This window comes from Neopsephotus bourkii, unplaced genomic scaffold (genome assembly GCF_033783945.1).
Source record: "Neopsephotus bourkii isolate Nb327-2 ecotype Australia unplaced genomic scaffold, CSIRO-AGI_Nbou_v1 NB_1292, whole genome shotgun sequence".
NCBI lineage: Eukaryota > Metazoa > Chordata > Aves > Psittaciformes > Psittacidae > Neopsephotus > Neopsephotus bourkii.
Genome location: NW_026901776.1, coordinates 9,567,109 through 9,586,426, shown reverse-complemented (window position 1 = coordinate 9,586,426; position 19,318 = coordinate 9,567,109). Strand labels below are relative to the sequence as shown.

Here is a 19,318-nt window from a genome sequence, read left to right as displayed (position 1 = left end):
CTCTTCCAGCAATCAACTATCCCAACCCAACAGGTAAGTAGCAAGACCTCCTTTGTATTTATGTGGGAATGTAATGCATGCTAGTCCTAAGTGCTCCAGCAGATCAGGAATACACAGCTGCCTTTGCCAAACCTTTTTCCCAAAAAGAGGATGAAGTTGCATACATGAATACTTCCAGCATATAATGCCATTTTTTGTACCTGGAGTTATTGCCAGGAGATACACACTAGAGATATGCCTCCCACTCATACCTGGTACCTCTTTGACTGTGTGGTCTTGAACCCACCCTCCCCTTAACATTAGCAATCTGCATCCAGTATGCATTTTAAATTATTAAATGTTGCCCAAAATATCTGTGTTTAAGGAATGTTTATCTCCCATCCTCTTCTGACCAGGAGTGATACCACTTGACATCCCTGCAGGCTAACATCTCTGCAGTCTCCAGTTCAGATGTGGTTCCTCTTGCAAACTCCTTGAGCACAGTCCCTTCCTTCTTCCCCTCAAGTGTCACCACTGTTTACTTGCTTATTTACCTTCTGGGCATTCCTGCCAAAATGAAGGCCCATCTTTATTGGTCACCAAGAGTTCCTGTTGATTTTAAATGTAGAATACACAATGTCCCAGAATCATGGTCTTTAACAAGAATATGACGGTGCCCACTGAGCATAAAAGAGGATTTCTAGCATGCTTTAAGTAGTGATGGAGTGATCTTCAGGGGAAGAAACAAAGCCCATTTGTTTTGACTGCCAGATACAAGCCCAGCAAAAGCTCTTGAGCAGAGACAGGCAGACTACTTGTTTTTGGTCCATGGTGAGCAGGTGATTCCATGTAGCTGATTCTTTCTCCTATTTCCAGCTACTGAGTCAGCATTTAGTCTTTTTCTCTATTACTCTGTATATGTATAGGCAAGTGCTACTGCTTCACCTCAGAGTAGCAGTGAGGAGAAGCCAGGGTTAGGCAATGGCAGCCAGGAATCAGGGGATGGTGTTACCTTGTTAACACAGCCATGAGGCATTCACTCTTGCAGGTTCACACCCTGGGGGTAGTTTGATGAACTGTACTCTGCTTGAGAGCAGGAGCTTCTTATATAGTCAAAAGGATTTTGTGGCTCTGATTCCTGATTCCCTTTGCTTTGCTTTTCCCTACTTTCTGGGGAAAATTTAAATATTCTTTATAATTCCCAGTGAGAAGACTCACTGGGAAACCCTGAGCCTATTGCCAGGCACATACTTCAGAACGTGTCCCTCGGTACTTGCTGGAGGAGGCAAACATCCCAGCCCGCACGTGACAAAATCTGGCCTCTTGCCGCTTGCTTTTACACTGCATAAATCACTGTTAAAGCCAGAGCAACTTCAGTCCTAATTGTGTCAGTCTCTTGGGGTCTTTGTAAACTAAGCCTTCAGTCTGCTCACCTAGGATTGCTATGGCAGCTTGACTGAGACCAGAACAACTGCATGAAATTTGACTGTGGTGGAGCGTAACTCAGCTACGCGTGTATTTTCATGCGGTAAATCCAACACTTCGAGTTTCTGTTTGATACAAGTTACCCAGCCTGTGGTAGATATTAGGACATGGGTTCATGCCTTGAGACTGACTGCATAAAGACTTGTTTTCAGAGATGCCCCTTCCTTTTCATCTACTGCCAGTGAAATGTGAGCCCAAAGGCTTCTGGGCCACAGCTCAGTTCCCAGATTCTCATCCTAATACATGGAAACCCATGCTACTACCTCCTATTTTCCCACTTCCCCTGCTATCACCGCCTCCAGGGAAAAGGCTTGGCACAGCATTGTAAAAGTATCTTCATGCTAGGCTGCTCAGCCAAATTCTGGGAGCAAACATTGAGAGCTCTCGAGTGAAAGGCAAAGATTAGATGATTAATGCCGCTGGCAGCCTGATCCAAGGGCATGCACAATGGTGATTAATTTACAAACTCTGAGAGTCACTTAATGCAATTATTCCTTCATGCATTTTCCTTCTCAGGCTAACAAGATGTTAATGACATTGGGGCAGGCATGCATGTAGCATGGCTACAGAGCCAGGTAATGGGGTTATTAAGCAATAACAAAGTAAAAGTAGAGGAAGTGAACAAAAGACATTGAGGATTTCAAACATTTAGAGGTTAGTGGCAAGACTGACTTAAAACTCTTAAAAATCAGTTAATCTGGTTCTAAAAAAAAACCCAGAATTTATCTTAAAAAAAAATGCCTTGGAATTATCTTAATTCTACAGTATTACCTTAAAGGTTTCTGTGAATAACTGACCATTGTAATGCCATGACCAAATTCCAGTGCTGGGCAATTTCTGTTGTCCTTCTTACTTCTCCCATGCAATTTCCTTTGGATATAGCCTTCACTTTCTAACCCAAACCTTGCAGTGCTGCCTAACAAGCTATTTCAGATCATCAGCAGTGGATGGTTTGGTTTCCCTGGCTCTAGCAAGAAGTAGCCTTGCAACCTCGATGATGAAGGCATCAAGAAGCATAAGGGTTGGCTGTTTGTTTTTTCCTTTCGGCCAGTGTGTCTTGCCCTTCCAGAGCAGCAACACTATTTCTCACGTATCTGCAGTCTGGCTGTGTGTGGTGCTAAAATGTTTTGGGATCATAAAAAAGTACAGTGAGTGGTGATAAGTACCAGATGCTGGTTGTTGTAGATTATCCAAGGCTCCTTGCTTAATCTCTGATGCTTGTGTGTCCCATCTGTGATCATGCCTCATAGTCCAGAGGAATCTGAGTTTTTTGCCCCATGAGCATGTAAGAATGAGATGTGAACCTGGTGTCCAGAGCTGGATTCCTCAAATCTGTGCCCATTCCTCAGGAATGTGTATAACAGGAAGGTGAAAAAAGGTCACTGACACCAATTCCTGTATCCTGATGGCAAAGAGGACTGTATGGGCCATATTATCCCCTTGTTGCAGATAGAGATATTAAATCAAATGGCAATCCAGTATGACCCAACCTGTTATGGTATTGTGAAGCTTTCTTCCATTACTGGTTAAAAATGCTTTAGAAACTTACCACAGTAGATGCTTTTTCTTAGATCTCAGCATACATTGAGGTTGCAATACAGTTTTCATTGTCTTCATCATCTAGATGGGGAAACTGATCACCAGAGGGAAAATGATAGCCTGTGGGTCACACAGCAAGTCTGCAACAGAGCTGAGGCTTGAAGCATGGTCCCTTATACTCCAAGGCAGTGTCAGTCATCAGATCACAGCTAAATGACAAAGGCAATTTTATTCAAGTGCATTCCATCTGCTATTCACTCATGGTCTGTAGCTAGAACAGGATTATTGTTATTTGCATTCATCTAGCAGACAGTATTTCAGGCCCAGGGATGGCTTCTCCCTAAGGACTTGAAATGAAAACCTCCCTTATGTTTCTCAAGAAGGCAAAGTAACAAGAAATGCTAATAGCCACAGCAAAGGGTCTCTCCACAGGGGATGCAGGGAGGTTTCTGTAACTGGGAGCAAACATCTCTGCACTTTGAGCTGCTGCCACTGAAAAGCCTGACAAGGAAATCTGCTTGGTGAAGACAGCACTAACTCCAACCTTTGAGGAACCAGTTCCCCTGCCACCTCCACCTCGCCTCTGACAATCCAGAGAACAACTTCTGTGTTCAATATTTAAATCCACTCTTTAATTTTTAAACAGGAAGCTTCCTTTGCACCACAGTGCTGAGCCAGGATCCCTGGCAGATGGTGTGAGTCTGCAGGAAGGTCTGCCGAGGTCAACAGTTAGATCACCGCTGTGGCCTCGAAGCACCCAGCAGGTCATTTAAAGGTTTTCTTTGCAGCTGTATCTGCCAGGTTTCCCCTTGTGAGCCTTACTGGTAACACTCCTGAGCTAATGTGCTGGCAGTGGCCTAAACCGCACCAAACATCTCTCAGTTATTCTGGGCACCTTCACTTCTAGCTCAGACAAATGCCAGAGCTTTGCCTTCCTGTGGCTTGTTTTAAACCAAAAGACCAGGAGTCAGAACACTTGGATTCTGTTTACAGTTTTGGCATTGCCTTCTGTGACCTTAAATGTACTTCTCTATTCTTTTGTGCATCTGTTTCCCTATGTGTAATGCAGGAGATACATAGAAAAAGGCATTACTACCTCAGAGAGATGTTAAGAAGCCTTGTTCAGTCTTTGCAAAGTGCCTTGAGATCCCAAGTTAAGCAGAGGCAATGTGCTGTAGTTAGAAACTCCTGCACAGCAAATGGTGCTGCACATAAGCTTAATCACATTGTGGTATCTGTGGGATATCTAGGACCCTTTTCTACTTTATGATCTCTACCTCCTCTAAGTAGCTGCATCTGAACGAGAGGAGAGGACGGAGTCAGTGCCCTGTTTTGGCATTAGAAGAGCTCTCTTCAAGCTTTTAAGTCTTCTTCTATGAGCAGTCTTCTCCCGTGGGTGTAGGAGATTTCTTACAAACAAAGCAGATGACACAACCAGGCCTCAGCAGTAGGCTGGGAATACTGTCCTCAGTCCTCTTCTCTTGCACAGCTCTCTGATCTCCACCTGAGCCTGGGCTTTCTTTTGGTTTCTGTACCTTGTCCTTTAAGGGTTTGCTCCTTCTCAACCAGTTGCCTGGCTGGCCTCTGTGTTAGAACTTTATTCCCTGTTATGGGAATTTTGTGCAGGAGAAAGATGTCCCCTTTCTCCTCTGAAGGTGAGAGGTGCAAACCATTGCAGTGCCTTTGACTGAAAAAGGACATTCATGGTGGATCTGCTGGGTAGGATAATGCCATCATAAGAGAAGACTTGTGTCTTTTAACTGCAGCTGGCAACCTGTGAGCTGGAGCCGCACAAATGTTTGTTTTGATGGAAAGAAGTCAGGGGCATTAGAACAACATGGAAATAACAGAAAGCTTTTGGGCTCCGGACTGTCCTCTGAGGACCAGTGGGTGTCTGATACAGCCACAAGAGCTGGGGAAGGACACTTAGAAGCTGATTTCTCACTCTTTTCTGCCCCCATCCCATGTAGTTGCCCCACCTGAGACCCTGCCAGCATCTGTCCTGTCATCTGCTTCCCACTCCTCCCTCCTCCTTCATCTCCAGCTGCCGTGTGACCCTCTGTGCTCAGCGCTGCAGAACAGTGCCTAATTTGGATTAGGAAGCTAATTAGAAATGAGCGGATTGTACAGAAAGCACTTAGCCAGGGTTAATCAGCAGTTAAGTGGTAGGCCCAACCGAGCTCCCGATGGCTGTACTCAGCTCGCAGGAGCAGCATTTCCCCCTGAGCTTACAGAAAACCCAGCTGCCCTAGTCCATAAACCAAGCCCTTAGCTTGCAGCACAGTGCCCAACCTATGGTGGCAAAGACCTTTTTCTGAGCCATAGCAGGAGGCTGCCTCCACTTTTCTCACAGCTTTGGTGGGATGCTGGACAATGACAGGCAAGAAGGGGAACCCACTTCTCTACCACATGGGTGTGCAGGCTGTTGGTTTGTTTGGATGATGGTCATTTTCATTTCCAAATGAGAGGGGATGCAGAGGGCCTTGGCTGCAGAGTAGGAACCAGGAGGTTTAGCATCTCAGAGTCAAGATGCTGTTCATTCATGGGTGGTCTTTTCTCTCTGGTACAAGATGGCACATTTTGGTGTGCATGGATAGGTGTGTGAAGTTCCTACATCAGAGAGTTCCACGTCAGGAGCTTTTGGCCCTGGCATTGCAGAAAGCCCGTCCCATCCTTGGCACCCAGCCCATAGGTTGCTGACCCTGCTCTGCCCTACGTGTTTTGCCAGTCACCCATGCTAGGACAGAGAGCTTCCTGCCCAGGAACCAGAGCAAACCATCAATGAAGATATAGGAGCCCAAGTAGACATTTGGGCTTCTCTTCATCTGGGCATGATAGCAGGAACAGTGAGGGCGGTAAACCCCAAAAAGTTGATCCTTGTACCAGCATGCCATGAATGAGGTTTCTGGCACTTCCCAAGCCTTTAGCAAGAGCCTTGATTTTCTCTCTGTATGTGCTCTTCCAGGGGTTTTGAGTACTTTATCTTTCCGTTTCAGAGCACACGTCCTTGCTTTTACATAAAGGTAGAGATCTGTACTTACTGTGTCTGCACCACTCATGAGGTCTGAGATCCCACTTTCTTCCCATTCTCCAGCTCTCTTTTTTGCCCAGGGACCTTTCAGAGCACAAAGTACTTTTCACATCAGGTCTTGGACCAGTTTTCTCTTCTGCCTGTTTCCTCCATTTCTCTCCTACTGTGTCTGCAGTGTAAACCAGGTTCTTGGACTTCTTCCTCTGTGGCTTGGGAACTACTTTTTTATTGCAGGCATTACCATCTTCAGTCTGGTCAAGTCCAATTCATTCCAATCTCTGCAAGACGATATTGGGTTACGACTATGCACAAGATTTTTCACCTGTCTTACAATATTGCTGTAGGGTGTAACTGTCTTGTGGTGGTAATAAAAGCAAGCCCTGCTGCACACGTGGTTGATCCTACATAAAAATCTTTTACCTACATGACTTATTTTGTTAGGGGAACCAGCATAATTTGCAATATCAAATGTGCCTTTTAGCTGGTATAAATTGGATATACTCTAGCTAAATGACACATTCATAGCGCCGAGCTGACCTCTTCTCCACAACTGAATTTTTTTCATGTGCACCATAGTTTAGTTAAATATATAGCCCAAAGGGGGGTCATCTGCTGTAGCTTTTTTCTCTCTCCTGGGGAAATTATTCTATCATCAAGTTGTTCTGGTTGAAAAGCCTCTGTGGCCCGTTTGCCTTCAATGTTGGTTTTTTTCACCCTCCTCTATGTTTGCCCCTTCAGACCTCCCAGCAGAATCTCTCTTACTCTTTAGCCTTCTTCCATTTCGTCAAACCAACACATCCATCAACCTGGAATTAAGCCTTCCATAATCATACTAATCACAGATATATTCCTTCTCAGCCTCCTCCTGGGGTTGTGGGCTGCCCATCTGTCCCCAGCTTGATGCAGAACCTCAGTGGTGATGTAGCAGTGCTGTAAGACATGCTGCAGGCATCCAGGCACCCCTGGGGAGGAGGTTTGAGAAGCAGCAGCTGACCACCCCATTCCGTTCCCCACAGATAACACTTGCCGCTTTGAGGACGAGAAGATCTGTGGCTTCATGCAGGACAAGATGGACAACTTTGACTGGACCCGGCAGAATGCCCTGACGCAGAACCCCAAGCGCACGGTCAACACGGGGCCCCCCACGGACATAAGCGGTACGCCGGAGGGTAAGTACACATTTGGGGTTCTTTCGGCTTGGCTGTGGAGGCGAGATGTACGCTGTTGCTTGTTAGGAGTCCTACAGCTCTGGGAGCTGGTGGAGCACTGATCTGCTTTCCACACAACATGCTGCTCCTCTACACGGGTTGCAGGGAGCAGGCAGTTAATTTGCATGTTACTGATTGTCATTAAACACACAATTAAAACACCCACGACTTTGTTTAAGGGAATAGTGTGAGCATTAGTTCTTGTTACTAGCTAATTGCCTGCTGCCTAATGCCCTTGTCCCATCTGATGCTTAGTTTGAAGTCAGAAAAGGATAAGCAAGTAGGAGAACATCACTAACAACTAGAAACCACAATGCTGGTTTTACACAGATGTTTCTTAAAGAAAGTCTTGTGGAGGCATACATATCTCCTTAGTACCAAGCAGGAGCATGAGAGACCAGGCGGGAGCTGCCTGCGGGGTTGCAGCAGGTGCCTCACAGAGCTCTAGCTTCCAGCTAGAGAGCTGGAAGCGACTGCTGTCGTGTATTGCTCATGCTAGCTGTGCACAGAGTACATGCCCCCATTTTAGCTGGGCATTACTTTCCCCTTTCTCTAATGAGGAAAGTAAATTTGTATGCAAGCACAAATCTTTGAACTCAGAAAAAATGGGAAACATCCAATGGCCAGATAAGGAAATGGCTTTTCCCATTAGTGTTCAGTAGACCACCCTGATTGGGCATTGAAAACTATGCCAACAAATCAAATAGCTAATCTGTTCTTCCCTGAGTTAACAACTACCTTGGTATTGCTCCCTTTAGACAACAATATTGTTTAGGCCAGATACACTGAATACTCACTCCCTCAGCTTGAGGCAGAGAAATTAGGCTGCAGTGTTTTCTCCCTTGTTTTTCTGATTTTCTCCTTACATGGTGCAATCAGCTCTGGGGCTCCTCATACTGCAGGAGAAAGGCTAGGTTTGCATCCAGACAGATGTGTGTGCACATGTTCAAGCACTCATCTGCTGCATGACCTCACAGAGTGTCTGCTGGCATCCATCCTAAATCCTGCTCTCCTAAATACTGCAGAGGATAGGCACTGCAAACATCCTGCAAGTGTCTATGGCTGGGATCACAGTGGGTGCAGGGCCAATGAGGAGAGCAAGGCCATGTGTCTGAGAGGAGGAGTGGTGTCCCAGCCTCCGGCATCCCATCACTTGCAGGAAGTGAGAAGCGGTGCCTTTCCCCACCTTTCCCTCTTGCTCTGCAGGTTATTACATGTTCATCGAGGCATCCCGGCCCCGGGTAACAGGAGACAAAGCCCGGCTCATCAGCCCCCTCTACAACATTACTGCCAAGTATTACTGTGTCTCCTTCTACTACCACATGTACGGGAAGCACATCGGTGAGTATCCTCTAGGGAAAGGTAAATAGTGCAGGCTGTTGGGGGAGACCTCCATCCTCTGGTTCTGCGAGCTGTGCCTGCAGCCTGCAATTCAGGAGGGTGGGAGTCCTATTCCAGTGCTCGAAGAACCGGGGTAGGATGCTGCTGTCAGACACTTGTCCTTTACCCACGCACTAGCAGTGTCAGGGTTGTGAGGCTGCTGCAGCCTACGCTCAGGGCAGTATCTTGCAGTCAGCCATCACCCCTTCCCCTCTGGCTCAATCCTCATCTAATATAAGGCTCCCCTACTCTCCACAGAAAAGAGCATTGTAGCCATGTGTGTACATTTTCCCTGCTCATGGCCACAGCTACCTCACTCCAGGCAGCAGAACACCAGGTGAACAGTCCATCCATTGGAAGGGAGACAGAAGTGGAGGGGCTATGTTGGAGCAGAGGGCTCTCTGGTGGCTGCAGCTATTTTGGGGTGGGCAGGATTCATGTTCCTTCAGCTGTGCCAAGGGTCTCTCTGCTCTGCCTGACTCCCTCCTCTCTAACTGTAAGCCTATGAGTGCAGCAAGCACCCCAGAAGTGCCTGGCACACTAATGAGTTTCCATATCCAGTCAAGGAGCAATTGCTAATTCGTCACCTCTTGATTATAATTTCATTAATTTGAATAATAGATGCACTCTTCCCACAGCACACTGGGTTATTAATCACCTGCTGGACTGGAGCCTGACTGAAAAATCAGGGCCCAGGCAGGAATGTGTCCGCCCTTCAGTAAACGGGGTTAATTAACAGTTCTCTGCTCAGCACCATTGAGGTCACTGGGAGGGAACATGCTCCCAAGTCTGGCCGTCACATCTCTGCACGCGTATGGCATGGCAGAGAGGTTAAGATGTAAAATCTGGGATCTCCTTCTCTCAGTGAGGTTGAGGCTGAAACCCTGACCCCATGGATGCCAGGGGTAAGGGCTGGGCTGTGGGTCACTGAGCAGGTCTGCATCTCTGTTTGCTCTGAGGGTTGGGTTCATATTTGCTGTCTGCACTCAAGAGTCTGGCTAAGTCAGAGATGTTTGCATCACCTGTATTCCCCCTACAACCAGGCTGCTCTGTGGTGTTTTCAGGTGGTGGCAGGTTGCTCAGGTGGAGCAGTGGCAGTATAGGTGCACACTGGGTTTTCCTGGTCTTGCTCAGCTGACAGAATCCACTCGTAAATGCTGGCTGGCAAATTCCCTTGCTCACTGCAGTTGCCCGCCATGGTCAGTCAATTGCTGCCCAGTTCCTGCATGTCTTCTCCTGGAGGCTTTGAGAGGGACCTCATCTTTGTGATTGCAAAGGAAGGTGGCCCAAACCAGTGGGTGACTGGCAAGGAAATAAGATGTGGAAGGAGGAGGCTTATTTTGCTTTGTTTCCTTTAGGAATACAGCTATGTGTCATATTTCCAAGTTCATGAGGAAAGTAAATGCCCACTAGCTTTTTCTTCCTTTTGAAACAGAGCTCTGTTTTACAGCTCTGATATGGTGGTCTGTCTGTAGATGGGGTGGACTGAACATGACAGGGAATTAATTCATTACACGTTTTTGGCTTCTAGTCTTTTAACTCTTTATTTATTTGCTTCACCCACAAATTGCCCAGAGCAAAAGATACAGTGACTCCCAAGACTTTAGAAAGCCATAGAGTGCAATCTATTCCTCGGCTTCAGGCACCTTTTATGTCTGTTGATTTTTTCCTTCATGCTCCATGTTGCTGCTCCTGCCTGCTCCTCATTATTCCCCTTGTTGCACAAGGAGACTGATGAATTTGTACAAGGTGGATAGACTCTTTAACGGATACAACCATTTCCAGGGTGGATGTTGCAGCGCTGAGAGCAAATAAATTATTTAAAAATTAGACTGACTAGAGAGAGTCAGGGAATGAAAGAAAAAGAAATGAGGAAAAGTTATTTTCCTCTTGGCCTGTGGAACATGTGTGTTAGTCTAGCAAACCCACAATATATCTGCCTGCAAATTGAACTTCAGTACTTTGTAGCAGCTCTCTACTCAGGAGAGAGTATATCTTTCAGGCCAGTCATGATATTCTGTAATTGTTTTGGCTTCTGTTCTACATATCAGGGCACCAAGGTGAAACTGAGATTTCAGGAAAATTCAGAAGGCCTCGTAATCCTAAAAATGCCTGGTTTTTGTCATTCCCACTATGCTATTTACTAAATCTTACACTACTTTTGATTGTTTTCCTTACTGCCACACTGGCAGCACTCTGGCATAGTTGTCCTCATCCCTGCACATGCACGAACGAACCTGCATCTGGGACACGCTCTGTTTCACCAGCAGGTCTAATGGCTTATCTACATTTCTAATGCACTTTGGTTATTCCCTGCCTGGTTTTGCTTGTGTGGAGGTTGTGAAACCCTGCCAGAAAGCTTCGCTTTCTTCAGATGGTGCCAGGCTCTATCTATGCCATTGGTCCCCTGGGGAAGTGGCAGCCTGCCTAAGGGCAAAGCAAGTTTCTTCAGGTGGTCTTCTTTAGCCCTGGGTTGGAAGAGAGTGACCCTCTCAGGTACAGGGCTCCTTGCTAGGACTTATCCTGTGAGATGAGGAGGCAGATCCTGGCCTTCTACCTGTATCGTATAAGCAACCATATGAAGGTAAAGATGGGGTGACTACAGCCCTGGGCCATGTCCTGCTCCCCACCATAGCCAGCAGTATCTGACGCCATCAGACACAGCCCCAACCCCTGTCTCACCCCATGCCAGCCCAGTGCTGTCAAGCCAGATGCCATCCCTGCTGAGCCAGCCACAGCACTTAGCAAGAGCCACCTAGATTGCTCCTCTTGGCAAGGGGACATCTTCCAGATCGACCCTCTGCTAGCAGCTCCAGCTCCACTGAGGAGCAAACCAAAGCTTTGTCACTATGAAAAGAAGCTGTATAAAATCCTGACATTTATTTATTTTTTTAATAACCCTTTTATTACCTTTTTTTCCCCCTCTACAGAACTTGAAAGCTGGCTTACTCTCACAATTTGACTATAAAATATCCATAGCCATCCAGGCAAATCTTCCCTGGGAGAGTTCCCAGACACTACTCGTTTATAATAGATATGATGAAAGAGAGAAACAGAATACAAATGGAACATTTGTAGCCATGGCATAAGATATTCAGCAAGAGGCAGAACAGGGTGATGTTGAATATGAGAGAGCAGGTTGAAGGGGAGCTCCCTGGAGGCAATTCCCATTTTTCTGGAATTATCTGGCCTTTGGTTTTCTTTCCTCTAGCATCCTTCAGAGCAAGCGTTTGCATTGCCCTACAATCCTGCCAGCCAAAACACAAAAATCAGGGGGAGTGGAAGGAAAGAAATCCTGTTTCCATGAGGTATTCAAAACCAAGGGTGTCTTACTGGCAGAAGTCATCAAATGAGGAATTGCTTGCTTTCTTCAGGAGAGGGAGTTTGCCGAAGCAGGCAGTGACCAGTCACCCAGTTCCAAAAGCCTCTTTGTCGAATTAGCTTGGTGAGTGAGCATTGCATTTGAGAGCAGATCCTCAAGTCCTTGCTTCAGCCATGAGACTCCTCTTCCTCTCTTTCCAGGGCTGCCTACACAGGGGATTCTCTGAAGGGACAGTGTTGTCAATGGGCTGCTCCCACTGCAGTCCTGGCTACCTCTCTCATGTCTCATAGCTCAGTGGTAGTCAAGTTATGACCTGCACAGCCTCCTGCCTGCTGCTAGATGCTCTTGCAGACCCTGCAGCAATAGAGGCCTGCAAAGAAGGTTGCTCAGAGGGAAGAGGAAATTTCAGTGGATTTAGCTTTTTGTGTAGCCAACACTATAATAGCTTCCTATCTCATGAGCCAGTGACTGTGCTTGTGGGGAAAACACTTGAGTCAACAAGTTTACTTGCTCTCAGGAGTACCTACATAAAAGCAGTGATGTAGGATGTACCAAAGCAGCATTTTTTCAGATTACTTCTGATTTGCGAGCTTACTGGTAGACCCTTTGCAAACTATGTTTTCTGTGTTTTTAATAACAGTAGTCTTTACATACAGGCTTATGACGTGGTATGGTCTCAGAGAGGTGAAAAAGCAAAGACATCTCCTTGCCCTGGGGTGCTTCCCAAGATAGGACTGTTCAGCTGCTACCTGTAGTGAAAGTGTCAAGTCCTGAGCTTCAAGAGCTGAGCCTGACTGAATGCAATGTCTGAAGACCCTGCTCTTGTCTTTCAGTTTTTGTACTTTAAGCATCCTTTCTGCACTAGCAGTATCATGGTCTTGGCCAGTTCCTCTCCCAACAATCAGGGAATGGGCTCATTTTCTGACATGTATCCAGCACCTGTGACGTTGTTCAAGGTGCTCTTGTTCCAGCTTAGTGCTAACACAGACCTTATCTGGCCACCCCAGCTAAGCGTAGCCTACGTATAATCAGGATTGGAAGCTTTCAAACTACTCATTGCTTTCTACAGCTTCATAAGGAGGGGAAGTGGAGAGAGAGGTGTTGATCTCTTCCTGGTATCCTGTGACAGGATGCATGGGAATGGTTCAAAACTGCATCAGGGAAGGATCTGACTAGACGTTAGAAACGTTTCTTTACTGAGAGGGTGGTCAGACACTGGAGGAGGCTTCCTAGAGATGTAATTGAAGTAGTCAGGCATTTGGACTAAATGATGGCTGTCAATCCCTTCCAACTGAAGTATTCTTTTCCTATTTCTATTCTATCGCATTCCATACTGTTTTATTCTATTTTGGATAATGTGAGGAACAGGGATTTTGGTTCTCAGTAGCAACAATGAGATCACTTGCCACATCATCCAGGTTCAAGAAAGCCATAAGGTATCTCAGAGGTCATGGTGGACGAGCACACATAGGAACTAATATTAGCGCAGATGCCACGTGGCTGCATCTTGTTTCTGAGAAGTGACAACAGTCAGAGCTGTCAGGTCACACAGATTGATAGGTACCAGCTATTTCAATGTAAATGCAATTTGAACCAGGAAGACATCCTTTTTGTAAGACTCAACATTGTAGCTTCCTCATTCCTACCCAATCCTTGTTTATGAACAGCACCCTGCTACTGCATGCAGTTATACTTGTGGCACCCTGGAGTTAGCTGCATTCTGTTGGATATATAAAGTTTGCCTTATATACAAATACATCCTTCAGGAAAGCCATGCCATTATCTCCAGTGCAATAATTCTACATGGTAGAGATGACATCACTGGATTGATTGAGGGGAGGCTGCTTTTCCTAATGAGTATTATTCACTTCCCTCTAGGCTCTTGAAAACAACTTGCAGTTAGAGTTAAATGAACAGTTTGTAATGAAAAAATGTATTCCATGTTTTTAATATTCTTCATTTTCCACTTATTCAGTGGGGTTCTTGGCTTTACTCATTTCTACATCAATAAATGTGCATTTGACTAATGTTTTGTGCAGACATCCAGCAGCGTCCTGTGGGCTATGATGTGGACCCTTTGGATAGATTTGGTCTCTTCTGGTACTGTTTGGTTCTTGGGGGGAAGTTAGACAAATACCATGATCCATGAGCAAGGATTATAAGTACCTGGCAAGATAACCACATATTTGTAAAAGCTCTGTAGGTTCAATACAGTGGCTCTGAACCAAAGAGTGATGAAGTCATTGTTTTTCTAAAGACTTAAGTGAACTTTGGATTAGAACCATAGATTTAAAGATTTTTAAGACCAGGTGGAATCAATACATCACCTAATCAAACTTTCTGCATAACCAAGGGCAGAGAACTCCTTCAGTTACTCTTGCTGGAACCCAGTAAATACTATGTGTTTACACCCTTACTGGATGTTTACTTACAAAGAGCATGAAAGCCATGCTTGATACAGTTTGCAGAGGTGGGACTGAGTCATCCCTAAGCCGAAGAGCTTGTTGTGTGAAGCTGAAGAAGACAGAGCGAGGAAGAAAAGGTGTTCAGATGTGGATTGGCTATATGTTATTTTTATTCCACAAATAACATCTTCATGTTGATGCAGGCATTCTGCCTAGTACCTTGACCACATCCCTGCTGCACAATTTGTTGGGGAGGTTGTCAGGGGCACAGATTGCTGGCATCAATTCACTCACAGATGCCCTGAATCCCTATAGATCATCTTTACCCTTGCTCACCTGATTTGAGTCACTGTTACTCATCAGGTGAGAAGCTGCTATGATCCCCTCTACCTTCCTCCAGGCTCCCCGTGAAGCATCTTTCCATTCAGACTTGGTTCCCAGAAGCAGCCTTCTTGTGCAGTGTTGAGTAGCTGTAAAGATACACTGCAACCTGACCATCTCCTGAGACATCCGGTGTAGCATCAATTATTCAGACCCTGAAATTGCTAGATACAAAACTTAACAGATACCCAAGAAGAAACAGGAGCTCTCAGTGCGTATCCAGCTACTCGTGTAGCACTCCCAGATCACTCCTCTGTTCTCTCCATGGACCATTAACTATTTCATCAGTGCCATGTGGAAACTGAAGTTGGTCATTCCAGGTGCACACCTGGAGACACCTTGGATGCGCTTACAGGATAAAGGCTGAGGGGGCAGAATGAACAAGCATCTTGCATTATCTGTGGAGCCATCCCAATCCTGAACTTTAACAAGATATGATTTTGTAACACATATTGAAATGCTTCCCAGAAAATCAAAAAGTGCTCAACAAGTGTCAGTGGTCACCACTACTGCCAGGAGTGACTGCCTCTCCCAAAGAGAGTTCTTCAGGGATGACAGGCACCTCAGCACTTGAACTGAAGAAGTTTGCAGATCCTGCATCAGCCAGTCCCATGGAAATTTTCTGGTGAAAGTACAGCCAGGCATAGAATGGGAAAGGAGTCTCTTGCTATAATGCATCCTGCCCCAAAGCTGGGAACAGCCTACTCTTAACAGCCTTCATGCAGCAAACTGTTCCCCGGGCCTGAAACATTCACCTCTCACTGCTCTTCGGGTGAGGCAGAGGAGGAGGCTAGAGAACAGATTTTGAGTGCTGTCTTCAGTTCAACAGGAAGAATATGTGATCTCAGCTGCTCATTCCTGCTGTCTTGCTGGCTCCAGCATCACACTAAAACAGCCCATCTGCTCCAAGCCCTGCAGCCGTGCAGCTGCCCTGTGTTTGGCTCCTGGGACTAAGAGACCACAGACTAGGTGATGATGGGGAAATAGGTTGATAATAGGGATATAGAAAAGACAGGCAAAGGCTTCCACAGCATAACTACACTGCTTCTGCAGGATTTTTGTCAGGAATACTTCCACACACAGAACTTGTATCTGGGGGCTCTGGGAGGCTCCCTCCTCTCTGTCTGAAGTCTTTGCAAAGCTTGCCCACAGAAGGGAAGCAGGCAGACTCCACTCATCTGGCTGTTATGCTCTTTTAAACTTGGCAGTGTCTATGAAGCAGATTTCTGTTTCAGCTCATCTGAGAGCTCTGAGCATAGTGTGTGCTCTTCCGTCTGAGAGCTGAGCACATGCATGGCACAGAGGACCCAGCTATCTCTGGTGACAAAGATGAAAGGGTCCCTTATCAAAGCTGGGAGAGAGCAATTGCCTGGAGGCATCTGGGCATGCCACAATTCAGACGGTGAACAAGGAGCAAGTAGACCCCACAGCAGCTATAGTTCACACCAATGGCTTCCCGAAACTGCAAAACTGGTGAGAAAAGTTGCCTAAACATGGTCTTCTTCTTGCTAGATTCCTCCAGGTTGGCTTTTCCTCCATAAGTTAGTACCCAGCACTTCTGGGATCCATCAGGTACACTAAGAGGGAAGGAGCAGCCTGGCTGCCTTCAAAGTGCTTGGTTCCAGAAAACATTAGAAGGGAGGAAAGATGGGGCTGCTGCAGCTCACTTGCCTGAGGCACAGAGCAAGTGCAATGATGCTGTTCATCTGGCCAGCACTGCTGCCTGTGGAGGCTCTTCACGGCTGCTTTATCAGAATGGGACTCAAGCCCTGCCTTAGATTTGGTCTTTGTAATGAGAAATTATGGTTTGGCATCTGCCCTCTGTACAAATTTAGGACCATAATCGAGACAGTCCATTCTGGGGGTTGAGATTAATTTAGATGCTCCAGTCTACAGTGCTCAACTTCAGGAGAGCAGTGAGTGATGGAGGCTGAGAAAAGTTGGTGTGTCTGACAAAGACCGACACTGACTGTCTTCCAACTTAAAACAAGCTGGAGTCTGACCCAACAGAATGACCCTCTGGACCTCTTCTGGAGTCCTGTCTGGATGTAGCAAGCCCCTGTACACATGGTTTTGCTGGCAGCTGAAGCTGTGGCCAGCCCCTTTCGCCATTACATGCCCTGTAAAGGCACAAATTCACACGCCTTCTTTCTGCCTGCCCCATGCACTCACCAGAAATGGTGCAGAAATAGTTGCTCATTAAATTAAGGGAGAGATGGTGCCATGTTTGGGAGGATTAGGGTCACAGTAAAAGCTGCAGGGCTGGGCTGTTTTCCTGCATGCAGAAGCTGCCCACATTGCACTGGGCAAGAGTCTGGGCTTTGTAGGTGCATCTGCATTGGCAAATCCCAACCTGTTTGCCAGGAGCTGCAGAAACGAAGGCAGCAGCATCCATGACAGCAGCGAGCACCCAGAGCCCAGAGACAGTGCTGCGCTCTTACGCAGCCATAGCCCTGACAAGAGGCTGGCTCCGAACTTACCCCTGAAATATGCTTTCTCCTTGCTATGCTAAAATCATGTTTCCTTCTGTTACTACAGCCAGCTCTCCTTGGTCAGACAGTTTGTACCTTTAATATATCTTCCCTCCCAGCAGAATTTCCCTGATGAGAGGTTTTTTCTTGTTAAGCAGACAAAACCAAAGATCTGATCCAATTGTCTAGTTTATCTATTCAAGCTCAGAAAGGAATGCAACACTGCTGCCTGGGAAGGATCTATTTCTGCCTGCTGTGCATTTACGTATATTGTATCATTGCAGGCTTGCTTGGAGAGCTCCCAGAAGGCAAGGACAAGCTCTTGGCTACATAGGTAGAAGCAGTGGCTATGGAAAGGTGATAACTCCTTATTTAGGGCTGAATGTATAGAAGAGGAGCTGCACAACTGCACTGAGATCAGGATATATCTCATCCTGCTCCATGTCTTCAGGCCAGCTATATTCCTTTGTGTGTATTTGTATGCCTTGCTAGGAGCCAAAGGGCAGGCCCTAGAAAAAAGGAGGTACCCCCTAGAGTAAAGGGTTGTTCTCAACTTCTGCAGATGGACTTCTGTTCAAAATGTCCAGAAGGACTTCTTTCCACAGTTACATCCTCTTTCTTAGGTGGGGAAGACTTTACGGTTGCACAGCATCAGCTTTTACAAGGATCTCTGGATAAAAACAAGCTGTTGAGGCAAGTCTGAAGTATAAAATATCAGGAGACAATTCTGACAGATATATATGGATTTTCTTGTAATGCAAATTCCCCCCTTTTGGCGCTGGTGGTATTTCCTGAACAGTGAGAAATCTCATGAGAAAGAATCTCTGTGTAGAGAAGTGTGTAGACAGATAGATGTTGTAAATTATCACACATAGTGGTTATGGAGGGAGTCACGCAAGGAGCAGGAGCATTAGCATGAATTACTGTAGCACAGAGGACACAGAGCAAATTGAGCTTCCCTGCATCCAAACAGTGCCTTTTCACAGCATGCTACATATACCAACATGGAGGGGGCTGTAGCAAGGCAGGATGAAACATGGGGGAATCTCCATTTCATGATGGAGCATCACTGTGTAGGAGGGGGGCTTGGCAGCACATTTGGTACTGGTAGGGGGCAGACAGACCAGCAAGGCAGCTCAAGCATCATCCTGCCCAGTAAGCAAGCAGGGATACACAACAAAGTCCTTCCCACCCTTGACCCTGAGATTACTGGGTGTTTCCCAGTCCCATAGATAAGGGTCAGTGACCACCTCTCTGGGGAAGCATTTGTGTCCGCTGAGCTGGGGCTGGGAAGAACAAGCTCTAGAGAAGTGGGGTGCACATTCTCCATGCCAGGCTTGACAACAAAGGGGGATGTATGCTGGAGGGCAGGTGGTTGGAGACTCGCTAAGCTCATGATGCCGTTTGCTTTCAGCTTCTCTGGGCTGTTAATAAGCTGTTAATAAGCTCCGGCAGGGGGATTGGACTAGATGACCTTTTGAGGTCCCTTCCAATCTCTAACATACTGTGATACTGTGATACATCCAGCTGAGACAGTGGTAGGCACCATCCTGCCTGCTAGCCTCCCTTTGCTTACAGACGGCTGGAGGTCTCCGAGAGCTGTGGGGAAACTTGAGGACATGGTCACTTTTACTCTGAGTGTCTGGACTGAAAGCACGTGGGACCATAGCTCCCAGGCAATAAGGCAGAGGGAACTTGCTTCTAGCCTGATGAAATTCCATGACAGCTCCTGTGCTCACCATGGGCAGGTGCTCTGCAGCACAGCAGCATGGCGAGCTGACACATGGGAACAGAGCCGCTGCCTGCGGCTGCATTCAGGGGCTGTGAAAACACAGCTGGGCTTGGGAATGGGAGCCAGGCACCCCATCTGTCCTGTAGGGAAGGACACAGTCTGGGATGTGATTAAGCAAGATGGCATAATGAATCTGACGTGAAGTTGGCGAAAAGCCCGAGGACTCCCAAGTGTTGTCTTTTAATACCCAGATCCTGTACTCTCCTTCTACTCTGCACTGGCTGCATATTGGGTGGGCCTTTATTCTTCTGGGTAGCATAAATTTAGTGCTATGGACCGTGGAAATATTTTTCCTCCCTTATTTTTAATTCCTTAAACCACATCC

At 46.5% G+C, this 19,318-nt stretch overlaps 2 protein-coding genes across 2 annotated transcripts in view; one reads left to right on the top strand and one right to left on the bottom strand.

Annotated features, from left to right (window-relative positions):
- The window catches only part of RNF8 (ring finger protein 8), a 238,876-nt gene that overhangs the window by 46,853 nt on the left and 172,705 nt on the right, over positions 1-19,318 (bottom strand). The gene's annotated exons all lie outside the window — the stretch shown is intronic.
- The window catches only part of MDGA1 (MAM domain containing glycosylphosphatidylinositol anchor 1), a 151,537-nt gene that overhangs the window by 118,852 nt on the left and 13,367 nt on the right, over positions 1-19,318 (top strand). The window contains exons 12-14 of the mRNA XM_061365967.1: positions 10-33; positions 7,051-7,203; positions 8,449-8,583. Of these exons, the coding sequence (XP_061221951.1) occupies positions 10-33; positions 7,051-7,203; positions 8,449-8,583 (312 nt within the window). The remainder of the gene's footprint in view (positions 1-9; positions 34-7,050; positions 7,204-8,448; positions 8,584-19,318) is intronic.